This window comes from Sinocyclocheilus grahami, unplaced genomic scaffold, assembly GCF_001515645.1.
Source record: "Sinocyclocheilus grahami isolate Dianchi unplaced genomic scaffold, SAMN03320097.WGS_v1.1 scaffold183.1, whole genome shotgun sequence".
Lineage (NCBI taxonomy): Eukaryota > Metazoa > Chordata > Actinopteri > Cypriniformes > Cyprinidae > Sinocyclocheilus > Sinocyclocheilus grahami.
Window position 1 is genome coordinate 940,637 of NW_015505362.1, and position 27,373 is coordinate 968,009.

Consider the following 27,373-nt stretch of genomic DNA (forward strand, 5'->3'; position numbering starts at 1 on the left):
ATTAATCGGTCATCTGCTACTAAAACAATATTTATTTATTTAAATACAATAAAAAAAAATCTTGTCAGTGCAGACACATTCAATAATTGTCCAGAATCTGTTCTTTTAAAATAATAAATGTTTTGATCTTGCTGGCTCAGAACTGTGGCATGCCTTGATGTACTTTATATGGAGCCTTACATTTAAATGCATTAAAATAAATCCACAAGGTTTACAATAACAACACATCTGTCCTGCTATGCATACATTTCATTTTAAACCTGAAAGGTTCGATTGTTATCCCAGGAGCCAGTCTCAGTGAGTGAATGTGCGAGTGTGTGTGTATGTGTGTTTAAGGCTCAGTTTTCCGCTACACTCTGGAATGTGGCCAGGCCCGTCTCTCTCTTTCTCTCTCTCTCTCTTTTGAATCCACATTCGGCTTCCAAATCCAAAGCCTTTGATCTTTCTCGCTGTGTCTCCTTTACCCGGAAGAGAACCGTCGCTTTCCCTCTCAGCTGGGATGAAGGCGCGCGTGGAAATGTTGGCCCGTCTCCATCCTCACGCCATATATGGTCATATAAAGGCAGGGGATGAAAGAGGCCGCCGCCGCCAGATCAAAGGCAGCCACGGCTCCGCCCACTGACCCCACCTCCGCCTGCTTTATAAAGATCTGCCTCCTACTCCAAACTTATTCTCACGCAAGCCGCAGAAACACTTCCCAATGTGTTTCTTCCCCCTTCTTGCTTTCTGATACATTGAGGGAGGTCTCCTTTAATTTATCTGGTTTTGAGTATTTGAATCTTTCGAGCAGATTTTGTAGCTGCTTACATTTATGCGTAAGAATTTCATAGAATCTAGTTAATGTGATAATTTGACTAAATTGCTTAATTAAAACGTGTGTTTTTATGTTTTCAATTAAATACTGCTGATAATAAAATACGCCTCGTCAAATTTCAGGGCAATGTGCTTTATTTATGCAATATGCTTAATTTTTATGTATGTATTTGAACGTTATCTAAAGGTTACTCATATGCAATAGAAACAGTTCGTAATGTATTTCAATATTTTCGAGTTTAAATGTGACTTCTAAGATCAAGTGAAATTACATAAGCTATACAAAAACGTGGTATGTTTTATAGATAAGCTTAATTACATTAAACATTTCAATTTAGATTACCTTGAGACCAAAAGAAGCATTCAGGTCAACATCAAGTATGCATTAAATCGAGCAATATGCATGAAAAAAATGGACTAATATGATAACTGAGATGAAAACAACTTTTCTCAGTTGATCTTTTCAAACGGAATCTCATACAGCTGCATTAAATACTATTCATGCATTTCATGTCACCCTTTGCAATGTAATGCAGATCAGTGATTAAGCTCGTAGTAGGTTTTATTTCTCTTCACATTGGCATTTTATTATTACTCTTTTGTTGTTGTTGTTGTTGTTTTTCATTTATGTTTCTTTATTCAAATGATTATTTATTATGGTCGTTTAAAAAGTCTGCCTCAAATTTTATATAGTAATATTTGTCAGCTATTTTTCTACTGTTCAGTTTCACTATTTAGTACTGGTAACACTAATAGAAAAAAAAGCAATGTACATTGTGATTTGATTAAGTGGTAATCAAATGTAGTAGTTCAAAAATAATTATTAACAATCATATATTATATTATATTATAATCGTGCCCCCCACCATCACCATTCCCACCTTTCATTTGAATCAATTCAAAGAAGCAAGCGTGCAAACAAAAATACAAACACATAAAACATATCTAAAATCAATACAATTGTGTGCAATATTTGTGCTTCCATTGGAAGTACATTGGGAACAGTTTCAACCCTCCCGAATCTGGTCAGTCGTGACATTTCAAATTCAGCTTGACTGAACATTACATGTCAAATTTAACAAAAGAACCTTCTGATTCAGATGAAGCCAGTTTTGTTATTCAACATTTATGAATATGTTCCCAAATCAGATGTGTCCTGTAAAGCCTATATTTTAAACAGATTTCACTCCTGAAGCTCATTTCGAATTGGTTCAACTGACGGTGTCACGCCACTGTTTTCGTTTCCAACAGCCCCAAAATGAATCGGAAAACAGCACTGGTGTCTCCTACCTCCACATTTTGCGCTCTCTGTCCATTCGTTGGAAGCAATGTATAAAATCCCCTTTACTTTCCTCAGGAGCGTCAGTCAATGCGCGTGTGTGAGTGAGCTGTCAATCAAAGCGGCGGCTTCTCTTTCATCTCTACTGTCAGTCAGAGATCAGGAGGAGGAGTACAGCACTACTCTCTCTCCAGCCCAGCATTACTCTCAGTCTCTGCTGAGCGCTTTTCTGAAGAGGGACACCTTTTTACCCAAGAAAGCAGACGGGAATGACACACAGCATCTGAACTCGAGTACTTTTTTTATTTTTTTGAACAGTTAGACGTGTTCAACTTACACGTCTAACGTTTGCCTTTAAGAACACCGCAGGAGTCGTACTTTAACTTGTTTAAACACCCAGCGTCGCTACATTGCGTTCCCCCTCTGGATTCTCGAGTGTTGCCGTAGCACGCGTGTTTGGAGTGCGCCGGCCGAAATTCTACAGGGGGGTTTCTGTCTAACGTCTTCGCGTCCCGGGCGTTTGTAGGGTGAGGAGGACTTTCAATCACCCGAGAAATGCCGCAGTTGTCAGGTGGAGGAGGCGGCGGGGACCCGGAGCTCTGTGCCACCGATGAAATGATCCCGTTCAAAGACGAGGGAGACCCGCAGAAGGAGCAGATCTTCGCGGAGATCAGCCACTCTGAGGAGGAGGGAGACTTAGCAGAGATCAAGTCATCTCTGGTCAACGAGACCGAAATCAGCCCCAACAGTAACAATCACGACGTGAGTACGCCTCAAACGCACGTGCAGGTCCTCCGGCAAACTTCATGTGTCCAGTTGTTGGGAAGTTGGGATTTGTTTTCAGAATGAAGAGTCGTGATGATATTTTAACCTCAGTTCTGTGTGTGTGTGTGTGTGTGTGTGTGTGTGTGTGTGGTTTAAATGCCAGAGCTACACGTGTTAAAGTCAACAAACTCATTTTAACCCACAGTCCTTATTTAAGTGAGAAAAAAGGACTTAAAGGGCCACGATGATCATATATATATATATATATATGTATGTATGTATGTATGTATGTATGTATGTGTGTGTGTGTTCAGGATTTTTATTTATTCAGCCAGTTATTAACATTTTTTGTTTGTTAAAAAAAAAACAGTCGTTATTTAATTGTCAAAGAAGGCACTGTTGATCAATATTTTAGTTTTTTTACTGATCAGCACAAACAAAACGGCAGCTTTTATAATGATTTTTATTTGAAATTTGTGTAAGATTATATTTATTTAGTTTATTCGACAATTCATGTTAAACGGTTATTAAAAAGAATGTAAAAATAATAGTGCAATGCTGCACCCCTACTACTAATAACGTTACATTTTGTTGTTGTTATTGTCATTTTTGACATTTGTAATAATTGTTTATTAAAGTCTGCCAGATAATGGGTGCAATATGCACATATTTTAATATTTCTGAAACCGCTTCTTATGCCTCTGATTGGTGTGTTGTGATTTCCTTTACAATTAACCACAAAACTGCAACATGCTTTTAAAAAAAATTCATTTATTGATATTCATTTTTAATATGCATTAAAAATCTGCACACCCTGTTTAAGGTGGCAACAACGCAATTTGCCTGTTATATAGGCTAAATTGCATATTTTCAATTTCACACAAAAGAAAAGTAAACAATTATTTCAATAAAACAAAATGGAAGGCTATATCCATCTGAAATTTGTGAAGCAGTTGTCAGATTTGTGTGCTGGTGTAAATTCGTTTGAGTTTATTTTTTGTGTTTCTCTGATCGTGTGCTTTTCTCCATTTCTACTTGGTCGTGTGCATCAAGTAAAATGAACTAAAGAATAATAAGATGCTTTGCTTTATTAATGAAATATATTTCCTCCTGGCATCAACAGCATGCAGGGTTACAGCTTGACATGAGAAAGAACAAACTGATGGGCTGAATGTTAATTGGGAAAGCAGTGCAGATCCCTCACTCTGCTGGAAGGCACCCAGAGGGAGCTGAACTCCAAATGGAGTTTATTTCCCGGCACTTCTGATTCATAATGCGGAGTGAACGAGAATAGTAGCGAAGCCTTTCTTTTTCATTCCTCAAGATACCGCATTTGTGGTCGGTCTCCACAGTAGATAGAGTTAATCAACGTATAAAAAAATGCAAGTTATCTTCTACTTATGGATGCCTTATCCTAAAAAATATGATAAAACATACGTTATTTTGTCAGCTTTGGTTTTAGGATTGAACCATTTTTTCTTCAACCCGGCACTTCTGATTCATAATGCGGAGTGAACGAGAATAGTAGCGAAGCCTTTCTTTTTCATTCCTCAAGATACCGCATTTGTGGTCGGTCTCCACAGTAGATAGAGTTAATCAACGTATAAAAAAATGCAAGTTATCTTCTACTTATGGATGCCTTATCCTAAAAAAATATGATAAAACATACGTTATTTTGTCAGCTTTGGTTTTAGGATTGAACCATTTTTTCTTCAGAAAGCAGGAGTGCTGGAAAAACGAAATCAATAACATTGCACGTTAGAAATTAAGTTGTTAATATCTCTCTCCTACATTTTTGAACAGGCAGCTAGACTGTCCCAAATAACACAAGACTCTTATCATGAGAAGCACATGGACCATCTGGACGATGGTAAGTCATATAGCTTGGGAAAAATGTGTAATAATATTAAATCCTTGATTTGGTGTAAATTATTATTATTTTTTTTTTTCTTAACAGCATGCTTTACAAAATCATAACATTTTCATTCACATGTTAAAACATACACTTGCAAAGAAATCCATTTATTTATATGTATTACAGTTCTAATGCATAACAGATTTAGTTTTTTCTACATATGCCTGTAATTATTTAGATTTGTTCTTTTAATTAATTGATTCTGAAGGCTTTGTGAAGGGAATTTCTCAGCCCACAGTCTGTTTGGTGTTGACACGTAATGACACGTGCCAGGGAAGTGCCCCATCTTCCTCTGACACGCTGGCCTCCAAACACACCGTCTGAGATGCTATTGTCAAGAGCAGCATGTTGCTGTGATGGCCCGGAGTTCATTTGATCTCTGTTTACACCCGGGTCTTTTTTACGCCGCGCAGGGCGCTGGGGTCACAGTGAAGTGACTTGATTGTCTTTTCCCCTTTGTTCTCTGCTTGCTGTGAATTAGGATGCAAATTTTCAGCCAAACACTTCACTGGCCTCAAAACGGCTCCCCCGTTTTAGATACCGTTAGGAACTGCTTGGTTTCCTGTTTAGCTTGCATTTCTTGCATTTTAAAAAATGTGACATTTGGTCAGGAAGTTCATTTTGATTTATTTTATTGGCACTGAATGTTTCAAGAGCCATGCATACTTTAGTTTAGTGACTGGACCACGTCAAATATTAGTTAACAAATTTCACATTTAAACTGCATTGCATTTAATTGAGAATATATGGGAAATCTTATTAATTCAAGCTGCTTTATTTTATTCTCTAACAGGCAAGCATCAAGACATGTACAGCAAAGGCCACCCGTACCCCAGTTACCCAGGATACATCATGATGACCAATATGAACAATGAATCCTACATGAACAACGGCTCTCTCTCGCCTCCCATTCCCAGAATGGTGAGTGTTATCCAGTGCTGTTCGCTCCCGAGCCCTCGCTGTCCAACATTGACATTTTTCACTTTATTTTATCTTCCCTCGTTATAGCGTGCAGCTCAGGGTTATGATGTTAGTTTCTGATTGGCAGCGTGTCTGTGTCTAATGCTGTGACCCATATCTGCTCGTACTGTCTATACTTTTTAGTGTGGCAGATTAAAAAATTGTACACTTATGCATAAATGTATAGAAGTTACAGACGTTTGCCATCTCGATTATTATATAAAACAACCGCTGATGGAAGGAGGGAGGAGTAAAAAAAAAGAAAGATGGTGGATACGCTAGCAGCTGTCCACCCTAATCCTGTTTGGTAGTTTTTGTGTGGTTAAGACTCCCTGTTTGGCAGTTGACTGGTGCCTGGAAGAGACGGCCACTGCAGGCAGTCTGTGAGTCCGATGAGAGACAGGGCTTTCTCCGCTGAGCTCATCTCATCCATTGTTTGCACAGCTCTGAATTCAGCTCCTTTATCAGTCTGCGGCTGTGCGATTATAGTTCGGTTTTCGCCGATGTGGCGACGGACGCCAAACAGAAGATGATGCTGCAGTTGACCTGTAGTTGCTCTAAGCTTTTGGGATAAATGGTTCTGACTTTAACGTTTTTATTGTTTAGTTATTTTTAAGCAGTTTTACTTAAGCATATGCATTGTTACACAACAAGATGTGGTTTAGCAGTTTGTTGGCAATTGGGTCAGCAATGTACATCTGTGGGAATCCTTTGTGATTTAAAGCCTTCGCTTGGGAGGTACAAAAAGCAGATTTTTTTTTAATACCGATGCAAAGATTTTTGCAGAGGTGTTGCAGAATCATTTGCAACTTACCCAAATTTTGCCTTTTTTCACTTGGTGTGCAATAAAATCCCAATCATGCCAGATCCATTTCCTCAACCTCCTCCGCCTGTTGTCTCTCTCTCTCCTTTGCGGTGGCTCAAATATTCGGACACAGTATCTCCAAGGTCTGGGATCAGTTTTCAGCGAGATCAAAGGCATCTTCTTTTCCCCCCTTCCTCCCCCTTCATTCCCCTGAAGTTTGGATTGATTTCCATTGGCTATGACATTCCAGTGCCTGAACTCCCTCCCAGTCATGAAGCAGGTCATTTTGTGGTGTTCAGCAGATTTTTTTTTGGGGGGGGGGGGTGGTTGTTGCTCGTGGGGGGAGGCCCCGCCGCGGGCCAGCCGCATGGGTACAATGTTCTGGATATTGGATATTGGCATCATTGTGCTTAGTGATCCATGAAAGCTTTACATGTTGCTCTAATCTGATGGACGACATCTGGAAATGGCATCCAGGGCTCCTTTGAGATGACTAACTTGGGGTCAGCAGATAATGTTTCCAGGTAAACACTGGGGCTGCATTGTCTCTGGTGCCTGTAGCTTTGAAGTTGTAATATTTTAACATTCGTATGAAATGACGAATTGGGAATTAAGACAACCTAGGCATTTCCTCCTTTTGAAATGATTTCCCTCGCGCTGGGACGTTTCATGTAGTTCCGCTTATCTCTGCCCCTTTTAATCAGTTGGAGAGAAGAATGGGGTGATGGGGTCCTGGATTTCATTGAATTGTATAATCTGTTCCCCATCCCCTCTCTTTCATTTCTTCTTCTTAAATTGGATTATTTAAAGTTCAAGCACAAAATTTCATCTCAGGAAAAGTGTTTGAGATGTTACATGTTTGCCCTGTGACCCCTAAATTAGTTTAAGATTTTTCCGAATGTGCTGATTTGAAGGCTTTTTCACACCTAACGTGTTACGAAAGAAATATCAGAAAATGAAATGAGTGGTATACTCGCATGAAAAGTAAACCAAATATTTGTTCTAGTTAAATGAAAATCAAATTTACCCAGGTACAATAGATGGCGCTTTCAATGACAACCCAACTAGTGAATTGTGTACTGCACTTTTCGGTTTTAGCATAGATTTAGTATATTTGTTTGTGAAGTTGTTGTCAGCAGATTTGACTTACTCGTCAAAGAGTACAAAATGTATCATCGGGAAACCTTGCAAAAATCATTTGTTTTATTTCAAATTTTTGTTTCTAATAAGCATATTCTCAGTTCTCAGAGAAGAGCAGTTAAAAAACTATTTGGGAAAAAGAAAAGAAAATGACTTATGGAAAATGATTAAATGCACGGAAAGTGGGTTAATTCATCATTTAAATAGACATGTTATCGTAAAGGCTGTTTTGATGGTTAGTTTGCTCTCCATATGGATGGACCTCTACTGTAATACATTTGCTGGAGCTGGAGCTGCTGGTGGTGCTGCTTCAGTCCTTGTGCCGTTTTCCTCCCCCATCCTGATTGACTTCTGGCAGTGGAGCTTGGGAAGAACCGACCCAAGATACACACTCACACTCTGCCTGCTTTGATGTGGGATGTGACGGATCTCTCAGCGTGGACATACCGTGGAATCACAAACCCCCCCAAACCCTGGCTTTACCTAAAGAGATTTCACACAGCTGGATCTTCAACTCTCGGTCTGTCCCTTTCTGCACCATTCAAAGAAACTACAATTCCCAGCAGTCCTTGTGTGTGGTTTTCGTAACAATATATAAGTAGCACATTTTTATTTTCAGTATTATTGTTATTCACATCAAAATCTGCATTTCTAAACTCACCCATATACCTCTCTGACGCTCTTTAAACACGCATCATATCGTCTTTTGATGCACCGCCCACACACATGGGTGATAAGGGGCAAACAAGTAGTCATATCATCTGCTGAGCAGGTCTGAACACCAGCGTGGCCTAGACCTCGCAGATTTCGGCAGCCCACAGGCCCTTTGAAGTGCACTGGTACAGACCCAGGGTTTTTGAACAGAGGGCCATTGATACTGTGTTTACATCGGCTGGTTACCACAGCCATATTGAATCCATGTGTCAGATGTACAAAGCAAAAAGGCTGGCAGTGTTAAGTGATTTTTGAAAGGATTGCTTCCATGGGGCATTTCACCCCCTGAAATGTTACTGTCAAACGACCCACTAAAATGTGTTAATTGAAACGTCTTTATAGTAGGAGACTCCACAAACAAATTGCTTTTGCGTGTATTCAAGTAGTGCAGTTATGTTTATTTATCTTAGCTCTGCTAGCTAGTCCCATTTGCCTAAATCTCCTGTTTTTTATGCATTTATCAGATGTGATTTACCAACAATATTTGTTATATGCAATGTCAGGTTTATTAGACAAACAATATATATGCTACAAATTATTGTTGTTATTTTTGGATAGGCTTTGAACAGGCTAGAACAATGAGCGTTATTTCTTGACCTCTTAGTGCACAGCTATTATGCAAACCAGCAGTAGCACCTGCTGATGATCCTGAGGGCACATGCAAGTGAAGTGCACCGTTGTGTTTTGTCTTTGCGCCACAGTTGTCATCACTTTTCCTGCATGTTATGTCTCCAGGCCCGGCTGTGACCTCCATCACCCTCCAGCGGCCCCTTTAAGCCCTGCTTTATTTTGACAGTAGCTGATGCTCTTGTCCCAGTCTTGGTTGTTTTTCTTTTGCACTTATTTATTGATGTTTTTTACTCCTTTTCATGTAATATATGTTGCTTCATTTTGCGTATTCTCATTCGCAGTGTCATTTGAAGCTCGTTTAGTCTCGGATGACCAAAAAATCCCCTTGTTTTTCTAATTTTACAATTGTTTGTTTGAGAAGTGACATTCGATGCGTGTCAGTAACCCTCTTCTATCAAATCACGCTAGTTATATAACTGTTGGAGATTGCGTAGTATTGGTAGTTTTTGCTCTGCAGCGGCATTTAAAAACACGACTGTCTCGTCAAACAGTCGTCATCTCAAGAGAAATCCGTCAGTGACAGTGATCGAAACTGCATTGTTTGCATGCATGCATGCATCTCTGAACTTCATTTGCACTGCTTTTTACTGATCAATAGAGGCTCTGTGCCACTAGGTTCACTTTTTCATATTTTTCTGAAGCTCATTATTTTTTTTTTGCCGGGCTGTTTGTGTGTGTGGGGGTAAAGGAGCTTCACATGCTCCGTGGATCAGACACCACTGAAATATTCATGCTCCCTGGTGTAGGAGTTTGGTAAAGGGTTTCTCTGAGTTACAGTACAAAAGATGGCTTGCCACCAGGCTTTATTAGCGAAGCTGTTTAATGGATGTATAGATGCAGCCCCTTTCTCACATGCGCTCACTCCCTCTCTTTGTGTTGCACATCAAACCGTCCCTCTGCCTCCGATTTCTCCGACTCTTTCTATTTCTCATAGTCAGTCAGCCAACTCGTGTTTGCAGTGGACGAGAGGGGAGGGCTTTGCTATCAGCTCTTTTTGTGTGGTCTTGGTCATAAAAAACACCCTGTTCTTTGAATGTGAAAAGAGCCTGTCTTTAATTTTTGGGAAACTCATAAAAGTTTGTCGCTCCTTTCATATCTGCCGCAGAATTGAAAACAAATGCTTCCTTTTTTCATCCGCCTTTGAACTGGCCAATTATGGAGTTGTGAAAATAAAAATCACCCTGTCAATCTCTCCTGCTCCCTCTCCTCCTTTTTTCTCCTTTCTTTTCCAGCTTTTTCGTTTTAACCCCACTCTCTTTGATTTCTCTTTTTCGCTCCCTTGTTTTTGTCTTTTTTTTCTGTCTTCCGTTCTCACTCGTTTGTGTCGAAGGTGTGCATGTGTGTTGGGGGGATCAGTGATGTCAAAGTCAAAACCGAGAGCATTAAGAAAACTGGCGAAATGCAATCCAGCTGCAATCCGACATGACGCTGGAAAAAGGGGGCTGTGGAGCAGAGAGCTGCGGCGTATTCCCAGGGCGCACAACTGCTCGCGGCCTTGGCTTTGATCTCTTCAAAGCCTTCTGCCTCCTACTAGATGAAGAGTCTTGGCTTCGTTTCGTGAGCGCTGGAGAGAGAGAGAGAGAGAGAGAGAGAGAGAGAGAGAAAAGGGGAGGGTGAGCGAGGGATGGTATTCAGAATTAGAGGGGGTTGTTGTGCATAGAAACGGATGAGGATGGGGGGGTGAATGGAGATGGGAAACATAGAAAAAAAGTGACAAAGATGCACTGAAAGAGGGCAGCAGGAAGTTAAAGGTGTCCTTTTGCCCTATTCGGGCCAAAATCAATCAGATTGTGGGAGTAATTACATGTAATTCAGCACAAGTCTCAGAGGGTTTTGTTACCTGAGGGACTCTGACCCCAGAAATGGAGCCAGGCCGGGGAGGGAGGGAGGTGTTGAAAAGCAGGCTGCCCTGTTGCCGTCCAGCAGAGCAGAAAATGGGAGCACAATGCAGTGATTACCCTTGCAGATGTCCCCATATTTATATCAGCGATGTTTCGGTGGCGTGGGCGGTGGGATTGTTACAGAGCTAACGAGGCCCTGCTATTGTAGTGGAGCGTGTGCCCGGTTGTGTCCCCTCCGCAACCCCAGCCGCACACCCACCCCCAACCTCCAGGCTTTCCCACATTAGACTGTAACGGGGCAATTATCCCGCCCCTGGAGGTGTCCAACTTGTGAAAAATACACTTATTTAAGATGTTGATGGCAACATAAACACATTATCCTATGGGTGGAGCTTTTCAGTGGCCAATAGAAAGGGCGTACCGTAGCCAGTTTGATTGCAATTCTGAGAACCAGAAATAAAAAGCTTTGTGAATTTAGTATTTTTTCATTTCGTTACATTGTTTAGAGCATAAGCAAAAAATGGTAAAATAACATTTTTGGAAAATTATATTTTATTCATATGTTATGCTATGTCCTCTGTAGAGGACACCAGGACTCAGTTTTTCTAAAAAAAATAAAATGACTAAAATAGACATGAAAAGGCAAAAACAATGGGATTTTTTTTTTAAATCACCAATCAATTTTTAGGTTTCAGGATTTTTTTTATACCTAACATTGTTTAAGGATTGTTCTCAACTATGTTATAAAATATATAACAAAATGATTTGATATACCATTTTGCTTTATGCAATATGTGTGTAAAAATGGCATAAACTGGTTTTCCCATTAAGCACAATGTTATCTATACACTGTACCTAATTTGCGCATTGGGACAGCATGTTGAAAAAAGAAGTGTAATAATGGGAGTAGTAATTGGACAGTTTTTCATAATAATATATAATATTTCATAAGAATATTGATATGTAATTTGTTTTCTTATTCAATTCTTTTGTCTCCCAAAATGTATAATAAACATGCTTTTAGTCCTGGTGTCCTCTACAGTGGACATGTATGAAATGATGTCCTATTTCATAACAGGAAGTCATATTTTGATTAGAAACCCCATAACATTTTCCTGAGATGTTGATTTATGACAAACAATTTGAAAATTAATCCGATTTAAATGATCCATTTAACGATACAAATTTTAAATTAGCCATTTTTAAAAACCAAGGAGAGGGAGTGGTGATGGTGAAACATCCAATCATTTGGTGTCTCTGGAAAGCCCTGAATGTGCTCTGCACAGGACATCCAGACTGAACACTGTGACATGTGAGGTCTCAGAGAAATGCACTAAAATATAATGCCCACAACAGAGACAAAAACTCCATAGCTGGGTCTCAGGAGGTTTAAAGACTACATGATATCATTTAATAATGACAAATGAGGTGCGCACAAAATTGCTCAAATAAATGTTTATGCATGCATGTTAATAATACATCAATTTATATAAACATCAATATAATATATATAAAAATGTGTTTTTTAATTAATAGCTGAAATTCATTTTTATACATTTGTGTTTATAATATATCAATCAATCAATGAAAATCAATTAAATATATTTTTGTGTTTTTATACAAAAACAAGTCATTTAAAAAATTCATTTTTATCTGTTATATACATTACATTTGAGGAATTTAATACTTTTGGCAAGAAATAATCAAAAATGATATTGATCAAAAGGGATGCTACAGACATTTAGAAAGTTTTCTATTCTATTCATCAAGAATCCTGAAAAAAATGTGTGATGATTTCCATAATAATATTAAGAGGCACAACCATTTCCAGCATTGATAATAAGATGTTCTTGAGCAGCAAATCAGCATATCAGAATGATTTCTGAAGAATCATGTGACACTGAAGACTGGAGTAATGATGCTGACACTTCAGTTTTGCATCACAGGAATAAATTCTATTTTAAAATATATTCAAATAGAAAACAGTTATTTCAAATGGTAAAATATTGCTGTTTTTACCGTATTTTGAATCAAATAAATGCAGTCTTAAGGATAAAAATATATTTATTATTATATACATACTATGTAGTACTCCATTCTTTTTGTTTTCCCCATGTTTGTATGCTTATGTTCATGCTAAGATCACAGTTTACACAAACTACATAAACCATTACCAGTGCCCCTCATGTCAGCCTATTGTTAATAAGGTTCATCAGAGAAATTGACTGCTCTGTCTCTTTGATCTGATCTTTCATCTCTGAGTCTGGCCTTCTGCATTACTGTTCCTGATCTCCACAGACCTGCATTTGTGATGGTTTTTTTCTCTATCGCTAATTGATTTGAACCCGTGTGGAGTGTTCATTTATCACTGAAGGGCCCTTCACAAACGTATAGAACCTCTGATATGAGACTGCATGTCCAAATACACAGTCTTTTCTGTATTCACCCGCTATTTTGTTGTATGATATGCTTTCTCTTTCTCAAACTCATTCTGGGTGAGGATGTAAGACCTGAGACGAGTAGCACTTTGTTTTCTTTCCTCAGTTGTTTGATGCTGGATGATGAAACCTATAAAAATACTTTGCAAGACTGCATTTGCTCGTCTTTGCCTTTGTGCCTCATACCAACTTCTCTCAACCGCTAGTTATTAAAAGCATCTGTGCCTCCTAAAGGATGTGCATAGGTAATAATAAAATTCAATTTACAGCTTAGTATGAGACCGTACACTGTGCTGATGCTGGGTCTGGCAATGCTAACTGTAAAACTTGACTGGACACACTTGACTGAGTTTGTTGATCTAAAGCCTTTTGCTTAAATGCTTACAATTATTTTTGTACATGCATGTCTAGTTGATGTGAAATACTTTTGGGAAGTTGTCAACCTGTGGAGAGTGACATGCTGTACTTCATCTGAACAGTATTTTAGAATTAGAAACTTTTGTTGTAATTCTAATGCGTTTGGTTTTTATGGCATCTTATTAATTGAAAGACTACACTGAAAAAATTGGAGTAAAAAATTCCATTTCGAAATTGCTTGACTTGACTCTTCTGTTCTAAAATTTTTTGGCCAATTTCTGTCTTACCTTTCATTTCTAAGATATTAAAATAAAAATTTTTGACAAGTAATTGTATTTCTGAGGTTTTTCAATCTGGTTTTAAGTCCGCTCACAGCACTGAGTCTGCCCTCTTGAGAGTGTTAAATAATATTTATTTCTCGACTGATTCTGGAGACTCTGTGGTTCTTATTCTTTTAGATTTATCGGCCGCTTTTGATACAGTTGACCACTCCACACTCTTATCCAGACTAGAGTCCTGGGTGGGTCTAAAAGCTACCGTTCTTAATTGGTTTCAGTCATACCTGTCTGACAGAGAGTTTTTAGTGAAGCTGGGTAATTTTACTTCTTCCAATGCACCTCTGACCTGTGGCCTACCGCAAGGCTCTATATTAGCTCCTTCTCTATTTTCTCTCTACATGTTACCTCTGGGCTATATTCTAAGGAAACATGGTGTCTCTTTTCATTTCTATGCAGACGATACTCAAATCTATCTACCAATCAAAAGAAACAATTCCGCAGAGATTACCTCTCATCAGCAATGCTTAGAGGAGGTTAAATTATGGCTCGCCCAAAATGTTCTCTCCCTAAATGAAGACAAGACCGAAGTAGTTGTTTTTGGTTCTAATGAGAATTCTCAGTATATACACCCTGATTTGGACAGTTTATCCATATTTAGATCTTCACAGGTGCGGAGCCTAGGTGTTCTTGTCGACCAGCATTAAAAATTTGATAAACATATCTCCTCTGTTATCGGATCCAGTTTTTATCAACTTCGTCTACTGTCTAAAATCAGAGACTTTCTCACTCCCAAAACACTAGAAATAGCTGTTCATGCGTTTGTTACATCTCGACTAGATTACTGCAATTCCTTATATTGCGGTATATCTAAATCTCAAATTGCGCGCCTTCAGCTAGTCCAAAACGCTGCTTCCAGACTTCTTCTGAAGTGTCGCAAACATGAACACATTACTCCAATTCTCAGATCTCTACACTGGTTGCCGATTTATCAGAGAATAGACTTCAAAATTCTACTCTTTGTTTATAAATCGTTACATAACCTAGCTCCTGTCTACCTCTCTGAACTCCTTCATTTACACACTCCATCTAGAAGCCTAAGATCTTGCGACCAGGCTTTGTTGGTAGTTCCACATGTTAGACTTAAGCGTAGAGGGGAGCGTGCATTTGCGGTGGCAGGGACACGACTTTGGAATACCCTGCCTTTAGAAATTAGAATGGCCCCTTCTCTGCCTGTCTTTAAGTCCCTGCTAAAAACCTATCTGTTTTCCTTAGTGTATTGATTACTGTTATTCTGTAATTTTTTTTAATTGGTTGTTCATATTTTTTCTTTGGCTTGCTTTCTGTGTGTTTTTATAAATTTCTCTTCTGTAAAGCACTTTGGTCAGCCTAGCGGCTGCTGTAAATGTGCTATACAATTAAAATGAACTTGAACTTGCTAGTAAATTTGTATAAATATAAAATAAACGGCAAGTAACACATTAAATTAAAGTAGACACTGTCACTGTTCATGGAATTTGTACTGTTAGTAAATGACAACACCATTTAAAATGATCCAGTGAAGGCAAAAAGTTATTTAAAAAACAGTGAAACTTGAGTAGAATTGGTGACCAGTTATAGGACCTAAGATTGACTAAAATATTGATAGATTTCTTCATTTTATTAAAAAAATTTAAAGAACATTTTTGTGACTACAGAAGCGCTATTTGATAGTTTTGATGACTCCGTATTATTCCAAAATGTACAGTGTTTGGACTTTTGACTGGTAGTGTATGTCATGGACTGGCTGTGTGTAGAATTATAAAGATAGGTAGAAACAATCAATGCATTGGTGAGATCGGAATATGGGTTGAAATATCTATGGATTGAAATATCTTGACAGGGAAGGTTTGAAGCTATATTTCAAATGTTCTAGCATTTAAGCAATTTATATAAATACAAATGCGTTAAAATATCTCATCTGTTTTCTGTTTCAGTCCTTTTGAGAATAGACCTTAGGGCTACACACCATATTATTGACACAAACAACAGTTGAGACATTTAGTCAATTAAAAAAAAAAGAAAAGGTTTTGCACAAATTTCCAGTGGACAAAAAGGGCTTTTTTTAACCATAAGTCTTTAGTTGCATAATCATGAGTTGCTACTTGCTACTTGCTATTGCTAGTCAATTGAATTCTTGAGAGCATTTTATGCAACATTAGTTATAAATATTTTTTTTTGTCAGTTTTAACAGAAAACTGTAAATGTCTAAAAGGATACTTCACCCAAAAATGAAAATTATGTCATTAATTACTCCGCCTCATGTCGTTCCAAACTTGTAAGTCCTTCGTTCATCTTCGGAACACAAATTAAGATATTTTTGATGGAATCTGAGAGCTCTCTGACCTTCCATAGACAGCAAGGTAGACCCTCCTACCATGTTCAAGACTCAGAAAGGTAGTAAGGACATCGGTAAAATAGTCCATGTGACATCAGTGGTTCAACCTTGATTTCATGAAGCTACGAGAATACTTTTTGTGCGCAAAGAAATAACGAATAACAAAAATGACTTTATTCAACAATTTCTTATCACGACATATTTGTGTGACGAAGACCGACACAGAAGAGAAGAAATTGTTAAATAAAGTCGTTATTTTAGTTTTCTTTGCGCACAAAAATATCCTCGTAGCTTCATAAAATTAAGGTTGAACCACTGATGTCACTGATGTACATTTTTTGGCTGAACTATCCCTTTAATGCATTTATTTACTTGATTCCCCCCCCCCTCCCCCACACTTTAAGAAGTAAACCAGCACAAATCTAAATCTAATCAGGCTGGCTGTGATTTGTGTAGCACATTGTGGAGTTTCAGGACTTTGTAGTTTTTGGAAAGCTCCATCCAGGAAGCATCTGTCTCGTACGTTAATGGTATAATTCATATTCCAGCAGAATACTCTAGATAGGTTTGCACTGAGATTTATACCTGGTCTTTGATCAATATTTAGGTATCTAAAATGGCATACATCCATGAAAAATGGTGCTCAGGCTGCTTATGCATTATGGATTTAGTTTGTAATTATTAGAGCTATTTTGAGGATTAACCTAACTGCATTAGTTACTGACGGCTTGATTTATATCTACACACTCATGATGGAATGTGAGTTACGAACTCATTCTGAGATTGAACATTAATTCAAAACTTCTTGGAAATCCGTCACATTACGCCTTTATATTAACACTTCTGTTTTTACACACCCAAGGGTTAGGCTAATTTTCCAAATCTTTATCAAACAAAAGACATTTTTCTTTTGGTTGGACCAGAACTTGGGCCCGTTCCCTCTCCTATCCCATTATCTCGGAGTTAAATCACAGAGAGTCAAGAAAACAAAGACCTTGTGCGCGTTTGCATACTCCTCCACCGCGTCTCGCCTTGTTTGCACACAGCCCATGTTTTGTTTGCTTTAGTCGGGACAATAGTCACAAAAGTACTCCCTTCAAAAGTATCGAACGGGGGGAGGTGGCGGTCCCTCCCCGACTTTCAAGAGCTCGTTGATGTGCTCCTCAGTCATGCGTGGGTTGGGAAAAGTCATTTGTTCTCCGGGGATTATTGTGCGAGTGTGTGTGCGATCTCAGACTGAGGGTTTTCACTGGCTGGTGCTAAATTGAAAAGCAGTTGTGTTGAGGTTAACTAGCTAATTCCCTAACAATGTGGGGAGGCCACAATTATATGAGAGGTTTGTGCGTAATGCGGTATTGTCCTACCTACAAGCAAAACAGTGCGACAAAGGCTTTACGTGAAAAAAGAGTGAAGATGTAGGGTTGTTACAATTGATCCCTCTGCTTTATTGAGGCGTATTCAGTCTTGAATATGTCAGAACAGGTTTTGATTTCTTGCAGGCTTTGAGAAATATGTTTACTTTAAAGTATCTCTGCAAACTGCACAAAAAATGACCACAGAGACCATTTTTGTGTCTTGTTTGGCTATGTTTCATGTCAAATAAAGTGATCTCTGGAAATAACTGACAATTATTTTTTTATTGTTTGGAAACAGTGATTCTTCAAATCAGATTTTTTTTTTCTTCTTCTTTTTTTTGAGGACGTGTGCTGTTATTTTTTTCTTAAACCTCGATTAAACGGATATCTTACAACTCTGAGATCTCTCCCTTATTATGAGTTTATATTTAGTGACCAGAACATCATAGAGATTTAGGCCAGCATGCAATGACCCAGATCACCGTAGTAAAAACACGTGTTAAAAACACCATTAAAAAAACCATATCATATTCCACTTTAAAGGTTGAATATGTAATTTCTGCAGAGCTAATGGCACCAAAGGTAATTGAAAAAAGAATTGTTTCCATACATACAGAAGACCAGTTATCTTGAGAAACAAGCTTTATTGACTGTTTTCTCAATTTCATATAATTCATTATTATTTCTGCAGTTTCATAGAAATTTTAAAGCATTTTATTTTAAAGCAACTTACTGTACATTATGATTTCTTGCATTCAAACCCATGATGTTACTGTAAAGAATTTCAAAGAATATTTTTAATAATTTTTTGAAGGTTTATTTTAAATTATTATTTTAGTAAGTTTCACTTTTTTCTTCTGTTTAAGTCAATGTGTTGCTTGTCATTTTTTTTTCAATTATTTGTATATTTCCTGTAATTTTTTTTAGTTAAAATTGTTTCTACACCATCTTTTTCAGTGTGTGTGAATGCTAGAAGCGGCACACTAGAAATTTCACGCTTCACATTTAACTATATGCTTGTGATATAGAAGTGGGTCTATTAACAAGCTACACTTTTCCTTTTCATTGAATTCTGTTCATATGCATGCAAATGCTGGAGCCCGGAAACACAAGCTCAAGCGAAGAAGTTTTGCATTTTGTTGTGGTCCAAACTTCAATTTTAGTGAACTGTGAGATGCGCCACCAATAGAAGATCGATACAAACTTTAAAGCTGCAGCGCTGCAGAAAATATATATATATATATATATATACTGTATATATTGTTATTTATGCTCTTAAAAAAGACACCGCAGAGCATGATGTCAGATAAAGAAATTTCTACACTTTTCTTTTTCATTGAATTCTGTTCATATGCATGCAAATGCTGGAGCCCGGAAACACAAGCTCAAGCGAAGAAGTTTTGCATTTTGTTGTGGTCCAAACTTCAATTTTAGTGAACTGTGAGATGCGCCACCAATAGAAGATCGATACAAACTTTAAAGCTGCAGCGCTGCAGAAAAAAAAAAAATATATTATATAATTATAATTATATAATAATATATATATATATTTTGTTATTTATGCTCTTAAAAAAGACACCGCAGAGCATGATGTCAGATAAAGAAATTTTGCATACTCAAAGTCTATTAGCCGTTTAACAGAGACCTCTTCGCATGCAACTATTGGCAGTTTATGACGTGTGCAGAGCGGAAAGCCACATCTTCTGCTATGTTAATTTTCAATCGGTGTAGACTTCTGTCTCTTTCCCACCCTCCCCCTGCTCCACTTCCTCTTTTCTTCTCATCTCAATCCCTAACTCTGGGCCGTAAAGCTCGGGCTTTGTTGCCGTGAGTGTGAAACTAGGTCACTACCCGGCATCTGAAGTAGCTCTATATTCACCACAAGCCCAGTGCCTCTGATGCTACAGGTACGCTCACAAACACACGTGCGGCAGTGTATCGCCGCTTCACTCAAACATTAACCTGAGCCTCCTGCCCTGCAGCGAGGGAGAGAGAGGGAGCGGGCTGTTCCACCCCTCCATCACAAGCTCCCCGCAGGTCTCATTCACCCCTCGCCGCAAGTTCCTCCCAAATCCAGAGTGGCAGCCATTTACGTGCCGTATACCTGTGTGATTGTGCCAGCAAAACACCGTCTGCACATGCCAGGCAAATCCCACCTCTTCAAACGCCTGCTTAGAAATGACTCTAGAACTTGACACATCTCTCTCTTTTCTCCAACTGCTACCCTTTTTATTTTTGTAGGGAGAAGAAACTTTTTTTTTAAACATTTTGAGGGAAAAAAAGATATTTGAGTGCCTCTCGCTCATGCAAAACTGATATGAATTTAGTGTTTGTTTTTTTTGGTGCTATGCTTGTGCTAAGGTATTATGCACTTTTTTTCTTTTTCTTTTTGGTAATGTTCTGTGCATTGTGGTGGTGCCAATTATTTCTGTAGAACATCAAAAGATGTGTTTATGCATTAGTCTATCTATCTATCTGTCTGTCTGTCTGTCTGTCTCTCTGTGTCTCTGTGTCTCTCTCTCGCTCTTTATTTTTTATATTTAAAAATACATTGTATTTTTATTATTTTATTTGATTTTATATATTATTTATTTAAAGATGAGAACATCAAAAGATGTGTTTATGCATTAGTCTATCTGTCTGTCTGTCTCTCTGTGTCTCTGTGTCTCTCTCTCGCTCTTTATTTTTTATATTTAAAAATACATTGTATTTTTATTATTTTATTTGATTTTATATATTATTTATTTAAAGTATAAAAATACATTTAAATGTATTTTTGTCATTTTATTTCAATAAAAATAGATAAAACAAGTAGTTATTTATTTATATTTAAAAATACACATAAAATAAATGGTTTTTATTTTTATCTATTTATTTTAAAGTATTATAATATCTATTTAAAATAATTAGATGCATTTAAATTTTTATTTTAATAAAAATAAAACAAGATAATTACAAAATTAAATATTTAATCTTTTTTAATTTTATAATTTTATTACAATAAACTTGTATTTAAATAAAAATGACTGACTGTTTTTTCAGTTGCATTATATTTTTATTTAAAATAAATGTTTTTTAATTATTTGATATTAACTTTTATTTATTTTAATTTAATTACATTTTTTGTTTGGTTACATTCTGCAGTTTTATCATTATAAACAAACCTTCTGATCTGATCGCTGCATAATTTGAGGTATCATTCCTGCCTGTAGCACAAACCGTGCAGGTTACGCACTAATACTCTGGGTTAAGGGTTTGTTCAAACCTTAGTGATTTGATCAATAGCCTTAGAAAGCGCTCCTACTATACTTTCAGCAAGAAAATTGCAGTCCTTTCATTTGTACTTTGCTTTTGAGCTGCTGCTTTTCTGTTGTTTGTCAAGGTAGCACTAGCATGTCTGCGTAGCAGTGATTGGCCAGTTTGATTGTGTTGGAGAATCGGCCTTCCATAAATATCCGAGTGAGAGCTAGAGCTGGCTCAGTATGAAAGGAAGGAATAAACAAGTGTTCATTCATATGCTTTCTGCACTTCCAACAAGGTTGCGAGGATCACGGATATGTGTGTTTGGCACGTAGATGCCACGCTGGCTTTTAGAGTTTAATGTATGTGGCTGTGTTTGTGTCAGAATGCATGCTAATGGCACGTTGTGTGTGTTTGGTGAGTGGACGCTGCGCTGCCCGCTGACCGCTCCACTCCAGTGGAATGTTTGACCTTTCGGTGACGCTTTGAAGTGACCAGGTCCTGCTGTGAGAATGAGTGAGCCCTGCGTAAGCCGCAAGGTGAACGTGCAGCGTAATGTTGAGAAGCCCTGCCAAACCTTTATATAACCTCCACAAAATTCAAAACTGTGACACTGTCACCTCACAAGCAATCATATAATACACAACCCACACTCAACCCTTTACTCTTTTCATTTAATCCTGTGTTGTCTGTTAGGAAGCATCCTTGTCGCCTTATTGTCTTGATAAATATTGTATTTTATTCTCAACGAGCTTTAAATCCCTCGTCCGTGCGCCGCCTCAGGTTGGCGCACTTCCAGCGCTTATGTATCACATTTGTGTTTGTTTTATGGTTCACATCTGTCAGAATGCAGCGCTGCATATGCCGGTGATGTGGTTTTCTGGGGCGTTAATGGGAGAGATGTTTGATGTTCTGCTGCTCTGCTTGCCTTTTGCAGATGACAGCTGGTGCACTGCTGTCAAATTTCTTAATGCCATGCTTTGAACTTAAGCTAACATGTGAATCGAAGAGTTGATATGGCTTAATAAATAATAACAATTATTATTATTATTATTTTGGGAAATGATATTGTTGTTAACACTTAACACAACACAATACTTTTATTCATAACATCAATATTTATTTTGTAGAATATCTACTTTGTTTATTTTAATTTAATTTAAAAATATAAATACATTTCATTATTTTGCATATATTAAACAAAATTATTTTTTTCCTATTTTGTTTTTATTCGTTCATATTGCTAATAATTACTTTTATTTTCTTATTGAAATAATTGTTCATATCATGGTACCAATTATTTTTGGATCTATTTATCTATAAGTATCTATTTTTTATTTATTTTATATAAAAATACAAAAGGAGATAAAATGTTTCCCTATTATGTATTCATATTGCTCTATTTTTTGTTTATTTTTTTCTGTGCTACAATGCCCATAATTTAAAATGATTTAAAATGTATTATTAACTTTAACTATTCTTAACTATTAGTTTAATTTAGTTTTTAGTTTTAGTTTAGTTCCTGAGAATGATTAAAATAAGGTCTCTCTTTCACTCATTCTCTTGCACTTTCTTTCTTTTAAAGCCTTGAGGGCAGGCTTTCCTTCATTCGTTCCCCTCTCCTCTACCTCTCGCTCTCTCCATCCACCCTTCACTTCCTCCTCTTGTTTGTATCATTACCTTGGGCATGTGGCATGTGCCATGAGAGCGCTTCGTTAATTGGGTTTGGTTACATTAAGCCCCAGAGCCAACAGGCCGTCCTGCCAATATCACATTCAATTTATAACCCACCGCTCTAGACTGGGGGCCCCTCTTTATTTAGGCGGCTCAGTACTGGGGTTGCTCACTTACTGTGGCTTTAAAGGGCCAATATCGAATTGAGTGGGCACTGTGTGTGTGTGTGTGTGTGTGTGTGTGTGTGTGTGTGTTCATCTTTGTTGTTTAAAGGTCATGCATTCCTACCAATGGGATGAGAGCATGAATGTGAGTATGAACACCTGGCTCTGTGTGTGTCTGTGTGTGTGTGTGTCTCTGTGTGTGTGTGTGTGTGTGTGTGTGTGTGTGTGTGTGTCTGTGGGCGAGAACTGTTTTGGCTGATAGTACAGGGTGTGTTTCTTTTCAGAACTGGACTGTCTTTTGTGAAATATTTCAATAGTCTGAAACCTAAAGCAAATCACAACAATTTTTATCTTTTTTATTTGTTTACTAATGTTTGTAATTTTCTTATACAGTGCTTTAAATGAACTTTTATGTTTTTTTTTAAAGAAGTCTCTCCTGCTCACCAAGCTTGCATTTATTTGATCCAAAGTACAGCAAAAACAGTAACATTTTATTTTTATAACATTAAAATAATTATATTTAAATGTATTTTTTAATGTTTATTTCAATAAAATAAAAATAGCTACAGATAAAATATAACGATATTTAGGCCTATTCATATTTAAAATTGCAGGGTTAAATATTAGAAATCTTTGCCAATTTACAGCAGAAGATAATTGCTAAAATCTTTTTATAATATTGAAAATTCTATAATTTTAAACTTTTTAATTAACAATTTTTATATATTTATTTTTTTACTTACTCTGATTTTGGTTGTATTTTTGCTTATGAAAGTTAGTCGCCTTTCTTGTACAGTGCTTCAAATGAGTTTTGAATGTTAAATAAGTTGCATTTATGCCAATGTCAGTTTACTGCAGAAAATAATTTGAACTCATTCCTCTTTGTATTACTAAAACAAACACCGTATCCAAAGTATAGCCAAAAGACTTAAGCATAATGCTGACATAGACTAGATGAGACTAAGAGATGTGACAGAATAACTTACTGACCGTGGCAAAGTTATATGCAATATATCAATATTTAAATGTTCTGTGGTAATCGTCATTATGCCATAAATGCTTAGTGTGGAGTACTGAACTGAGAACAACCTGACTTGTTTGAACCTACCTGCCCATGCATTTACTCTTTAATTTGCTTTTATACATGTGTAGGCATCTCTCTCTTTCTCTCTCTCTCTCTCTCTCTCTCTCTCTCTCGTAGATAAACAGTGTGAATGGATTTCACCTAGATTTGTAGCTGTATGGCAATCTGTCATTAGCACTTAAGTTGCCAACTCCTCGTATGTTTGCAAAACACCTCTCGCTCTTTCACACAGCCTTCTTTATTGTAGCCACGGGCATGAGGAGTCCTCATTGCATATAAATTACAGTAGAGGGAAGCGATTATTATAAACCCCCCTGTCCCCCCCAATACCACGAAAATGAGATAATTGAGTGGAGGACAAAGGGCTGGTGGTGCGAAGAAAATGCTTGTTGGTAACATTCGCAATGTTTTGGGCAACATAAGCTAATTGGAAATATGCAACTCTACCTACATTTTTGCAAAACTCCAAAATTGTGTCTACACATAAAATTTACTGCAGTTTTCATCTCGAATAAACACTAGTGGCAATAAAATATCAACAACTTTTAATAACGACTTATTTTAGCATAGTTCCTCATACAATACCATTATAACCTCAAAACAATTTGGCCATAGTGCATGATTTGTAAACTAATACAAAAACTAATACACGTTTGCATCAAATACTCCGTTCCATATGTATGGCTTTTCTGACGTAGTAAACTTGCTCGGTAGCGCACCTGGTACAGCATTGCATTTGCGACGCGAAACGCTAGGGTATGAATCTTGTGAAACAAGTCATAATAAAAGATCTCAAACAATCGTAGAAGCAGGCTAAAATATCATGGTTTCTTTATCTCACATTTTCTTTTGTTAACACTATTGGTTAGGTTTAGTGTAGGCGGTATGTCATTTTCTAACAAGTTAGAGCATTAAGCTTTTAAGTGCCACTCACCATTTGATTTCTGAACTGCTGCGATACACCCAACCACCAATGTCATGAAATGTAGCCATATTCACATATATCAACTTAAGATAAAATGCTTTTAGTGCCATTTCAGAACTTTCTGCAAAATATTACGTGTATAGGCCCCTATGAAATCCATTTTATTTTTAAGTTTTTTCCCCCCAAACATACACAATTTAACCACAGTTTATTGAAAACCAAAATATGATTCACAAGAAATGGTAAAATGCTCATGAAGTGACTCTCAGAGCAGTTCTAGAGATCATGTTTATGTGCGAAACCGTGCATCTGCGCCATTCATTCACACAGAAACATGCAGATTCATATTTAAATAGTAAGGCTTAATATTCACAGACACTAGTCTATAACACATTTTGATCTAAGTGTATGGACCTACTTTTGATTTATTCATCTAAAAATTGTGTTAATTCCGTGACATTTCGTGTTATACAGTAAATTCTTTTTATGACTGGATTCCGCGATTCAGTGCACGGCCCTATACGTGCAAGAAGCTACGTAATATAATAATTTTGCAGAAGTGTCATCACCGGCACAATTTTCCAATGAGCCTGGGTTGGTTTTGGGAAGGAGAGCAAAGGGTGCTTTGCTAACAGAGCTGGTTTTGGGTTAGGAACGTCATGTCTATATGATAAAACTCATTCTGGGAAAATTCAGAACCAGCTGGGCATTAGTCTTCAGCGTTTCGTGCTGATTGGTTGAAGTAGCGCTGCTTTCTTGGAGAGGGTTGAGCTGAACAGTGTCCATTTTGTCTCCCAACTCCCAAATTCCCGAACTCTGGCTTTTCCCTCTTTCCTCTGGATTTTCTGCAGGCCCTCAGCCAGCTTGAGTTCTGCACAATGACATTTCTTTTAAAACCACATCTGAGGGGTTCTTGAGGCAGGCTTGGCCAGACCTGCTTATAAAATCCTAAATGGACTTTCTTTTCAATCGGCACCGCCTCTCTGCAAATATGAATAGAAAGACCTAAGCCTATTATTTTTCTTCAAAATAAAAGAGAGAGCGGGGGGAGGTAGGTCCGTGCTATATCCTGCCGCCCTGGCCTGTGAAAACTCCGAGATCCTTGGGGATAAATCGCCATGGCACCATCCGGCCCGGGTTCCTGTGGTCAGTTGGGGTGTCCGGCCACTTCCTGGTCGGGTTGAGTGAAAGTGTTTTTAGTTTAATATGCCATTGAGCCGGGTTGGGAACGGGGTGGCGCAGCCTGTGATCTCAAACCACCGGGAAGTATTTGAATGGCCTTGAGTGGCGGTGAATCACCCTGCGTGACTTTTATTTAAAACCACGGAAAGCCAAAAGCACCAAACCCTCTCTACGTTTATTAAAGGCAACCACATTTTTGGAAAGCTGAATGTATTTTAAATTTGACATTTTATTTCTTTTGCCTTATTCCGGAAAAGCAAATGATTTTTTCGAGGTTGTGCCTCGGGGGGCCCCTGCAAATTGGCACGGCAGTCTCGAGGTTCCCTGCTGGAATTTTAGCTTCATGCAATGCACCGAGATGGCAGTTTATTAAGAAGTTGAGAGAAATGGGCTCTGACAGCTGCAACTGAGAAGACCTAAAAGAGGCCCCGATCGAAAAAGGTGGAACGCAAAGTGCCAACTCCCACTTTTCATGGCTGCCATAAGTCAAGGACCCTGTATTGATGTACCAGAGAGTCATGGTGTCTTTTGTACGATGCTAGCGTGGACTCCTTAATTCGAACTGTTTTAAGTTCTTCCTCCACTCCTCTGTATCTCTTTTTCTCCTTTACTTGGAGACAGAGACTAGGGGCTTAAATGAAAAATATGCTTGCCTCTTATCTCTCTCCCAGAGGAAAAGCCAATAAGAGCTGAGAGGCGTAAAATGAAGAGGGGGGTAAGGATGCTATCATGCAGTCTTCCAGTGAGGGCCTTTCTCAGTAGCTACTGCCCCCAGTCACATATTAGTAGTGAGGCCGAGTCAGGGATAAGGTTTCCTTAAGGTAGGATAAGACCCTATTTAAAACTACTCGTCCAGATTAGCCATCATCTCTGACCAAGAGTTGAACCATATTTAAACCACATACTGGACTGAACTATTAACAGGCTAATTTAGTAAAAAAAAAAAAAAATATATATATATATATATATATTTTTTTTTTTTATTGCTTCGTAAAACATAAAGAATATGTTTTATTATCGTTTTTAATTTATTAATATAGTTTTTTCTGTATACAACAACAATGGATTTATTTTTTGTTTGTTTTGTGTTTTGTTTGGTTTTATTGCTTTGTAAAACATCAAAGGAGATGTTTTATCATTGTTGTTAATTTTATTAATATTGTTTTATTTTATCTGCATACAACACCAATGGATTTTTTATTTTATTTTATTGCTTCGTAAAACATAAAGAAGATGTTTTATTATTGTTTTTAATTTATTAATATTGTTTTTTCTGTACACAACAACAATGGATTTATTTTTTGTTTGTTTTGTGTTTTGTTTGGTTTTATTGCTTTGTAAAACATCAAAGGAGATGTTTTATCATTGTTGTTAATTTTATTAATATTGTTTTATTTTATCTGCATACAACACCAATGGATTTTTTATTTTATTTTATTG

General features: G+C 37.5%; 1 protein-coding gene across 1 annotated transcript in view; it reads left to right on the forward strand.

Annotated features, from left to right (window-relative positions):
- The first annotated feature begins 1,983 nt into the window (after positions 1–1,983).
- The window catches only part of LOC107594427 (lymphoid enhancer-binding factor 1-like), a 54,607-nt gene continuing 29,217 nt past the window's right edge, over positions 1,984–27,373 (forward strand). Inside the window, exons 1-3 of the mRNA XM_016284476.1 lie at positions 1,984–2,854; positions 4,661–4,727; positions 5,566–5,693. Coding sequence (XP_016139962.1) covers positions 2,648–2,854; positions 4,661–4,727; positions 5,566–5,693 — 402 coding nt within the window. The 5' untranslated portion in view covers positions 1,984–2,647. The remainder of the gene's footprint in view (positions 2,855–4,660; positions 4,728–5,565; positions 5,694–27,373) is intronic.